The following is a 2,636-nucleotide window of genomic DNA, read 5'->3' as shown; positions in this document are numbered from 1 at the left end:
GAGAGAGAGAGAGAGAGAAAATGTGTGTGTTTGCGTGTGTGTGTATGTGTGTATATGTGTGTGGGTGAATGTTGTGCGTCTGTTCGTGTATGAGTGTGTGTATGCGTGTGCGTGTGTATGTGTGTGTGTGTGTTTGTGTGTGTGTGTGCATGTGTGTATGTGTGTGTGTGTGTGTGTGTGTGTGTGTGTGTGTGTGTGTGCATTTGTTTATGCGTTAATGTATGAATGTATGTTTGAATCTTGTTGTTATTTTTTATGATTATTGCTGTTGTTCTTTCGTTGTTTTTGGTTTTTTAGGTTTGTTGTGTGGGTGAGGGACAATCATGGATTACATTATTGCTTTAACATTTATGTTTTTATTTCTATGGGAATACTAAAATAGCATATTCTAAACGAGAACATCATTGGAAAGTGCAGCCTGTTCTTTCATTATTTCTGTTGATGGGAAACAGATAACGTTCACAAGGTTTCAAAACTCTGAACAAGATCCACAACTCAAATAGTGCCTAATTAAGTCTTCTGTTCTTGAGTCAATTTATAAGTGTAAAAGAGAGTAAAGAAAAAAAAAGAGATGAGTTTTTCTTTTCCTTCATTTTAGTGTGGTAGGGGAAGGGGGGTACAAGATGACGAAAAATGCATAAAGTTTTAAATTGGCATGCTGCATGAGTGGGTAAAGCAAGGCTTTAACACAACGGTTGGATGAACACGTTAAAATTTTCAAGTTTCAAGTGTAATATGATACAGTACTTACGTATAAATTCACATATTAATATGATATATAAATGCTCCATAAACACAGACAAAACCAGCCGAGGATCCGGCCAAGCGACCACTGCCCCGGGGGTGAGCTGTGACGTCAGACAAGAAGAGTGCATAGATCCGTACCCGGTGACCTTCTGTGGGAAGAGCTTAGTGCCAGGTCGACAGAGGTCGATGACTGTGTCGGAAAAGGGCCGGTCCTTCGAGAAAGGTGAGATCTTCATGACTGTTTCCCTGGTGCATATCATTGTGTTGACTTTTGGGGAGCTAGAATGTACTGTTTTGGGCTGGAATGAGAGGCCGACCCAGAAAGATTTAGATGAAGGGTTCAGAGAAACATTAGTCAAGAACAGTAGAATCATACAACAAGCTGTACAACAAACACGGGAAGGAAGTTTGCTTCTTCCCTCGACACTACAAGGTAACAGAGGCAGGAAAAAGTGTAATAAAAAGAGAATGTACTTCTAACTAGTATCTATTACATCTTTGAAAGTTCAATCTGGCTGATAGGTTCGGTGGATTTTCGAAAGAAATGTGTGAAATTATCTTCTTCTTCTTCTATCCCGTGGTTGGGGCAACCGTTGGGGCACCGCTGCATCTGAAAACCAGCTCTCGCCATGTATTTTTGTCCTCTGTTTTCCTCAGATTTCCTGTCCACTCTGTAACGTTGTCCTCCCATCTCCTTCTCTGCCTTCCTCACTTTCTCTTTCCTTGTACAGTTCCTTGCAGGACAGTTTTGCGGCACTAAGTTTTGCCAAGTCCTGTTGATCTTGTGACATCTTGTGGGAAATTATAATATAAGCTTAATGTTCCTTGAAACATGGTAAGGTTATTTAAGAGGCTGGACACCTTTTTAACGTACATCTCCGAAAGTACCGTCTTGTACTTGTAATATAATCTGTTACGTTATTTCAAAGACAAAACTATGATGCATGGTTTACCTCCGACAGCTAAAAACACAGATGGGTGAGGCACTCTGAAACAATTACAATTCAGGAGAGCTACTCGTATGTTCAGATTCCAAATTGTTGTATATTATATAAAGCCCATGCTTAACTCTATGTTTGTTTTGTTTTGTTGTTGTTTTTTTGGGTAAGTGTTTTACGGCGCTCGCAACTGCAAAGGTCATATGAGCGCGCGGGACACACCTAATATTTTTCGTTGGTAGGAAATTTTTAATTTTGCCCGGGTGGCGGCCGAAGCCTACTCTTATCGATTTTAGACCACCAAGGGATCTTTAATGACCGCAACTTGCACACGGCCCTCCGAGATTTTTTGCCCTTGTCCGAGAAGGCTAGGTGTAGATCTTTCCTACCAGAAGCCCAGAGGAGGGGGCAAAGGAGGTGAGGCGGTGGGGGCAGAAAGTGGAAATGAAAGCAGACAACAGAACATTGCTAGAGAGCAGGAAAGGGGGTGAAAGGAGACCATTTTAGAGAAGTATTTTTTTCGGTCGCTACCCGGATTCGAACCCGGGACCTATGAATGAGAGACCAACACCTTAACCTCTAGGCCACGAGAGCCCCCAACTCGTAAGGGGAAAATACAAATCTACAAAAGACGTTTTTTCCGCACTGTACACGAATACTTAATTAAAACGAGCTGTAAAATATACGTATTTTTTCTCTTCCCCAGCCGGGGCGAGGTACGCCATGAGACGAGACCGCAGGGTCTCCAAAGAGTTTGAGGATCTGAACATGAACACTAGCACAGGGAAGCTTGCCATTCCCCCGCACCTCTTGTTGAGGCCGGGGTCAAGGTCGTCAAGGTTTGTAGTATCCTATGTTGTTGATTGGTTCGTCTTTGTTTTTGTGATGAGTGTCGTATTTGTAGGTGGTTTGTGAGTGTGTATGTGTGTGTGTGTGTGTGTGTGTGTGTGT

The 2,636-nt window shown here is 42.3% G+C and overlaps 1 protein-coding gene across 1 annotated transcript in view; it reads left to right on the top strand.

Moving 5' to 3' along the window:
* LOC106011305 overlaps positions 1–2,636 on the top strand; it is a 17,347-nt gene that overhangs the window by 12,815 nt on the left and 1,896 nt on the right. Inside the window, exons 3-4 of the mRNA XM_035968849.1 lie at positions 745–970; positions 2,392–2,524. Coding sequence (XP_035824742.1) covers positions 745–970; positions 2,392–2,524 — 359 coding nt within the window. The remainder of the gene's footprint in view (positions 1–744; positions 971–2,391; positions 2,525–2,636) is intronic.

This window comes from Aplysia californica, unplaced genomic scaffold (genome assembly GCF_000002075.1).
Source record: "Aplysia californica isolate F4 #8 unplaced genomic scaffold, AplCal3.0 scaffold00005, whole genome shotgun sequence".
Taxonomy (NCBI): Eukaryota; Metazoa; Mollusca; class Gastropoda; order Aplysiida; family Aplysiidae; genus Aplysia; species Aplysia californica.
Note: the sequence above shows the minus strand (reverse complement) of the source record. Positions and strands in the feature narration are given on the sequence as shown.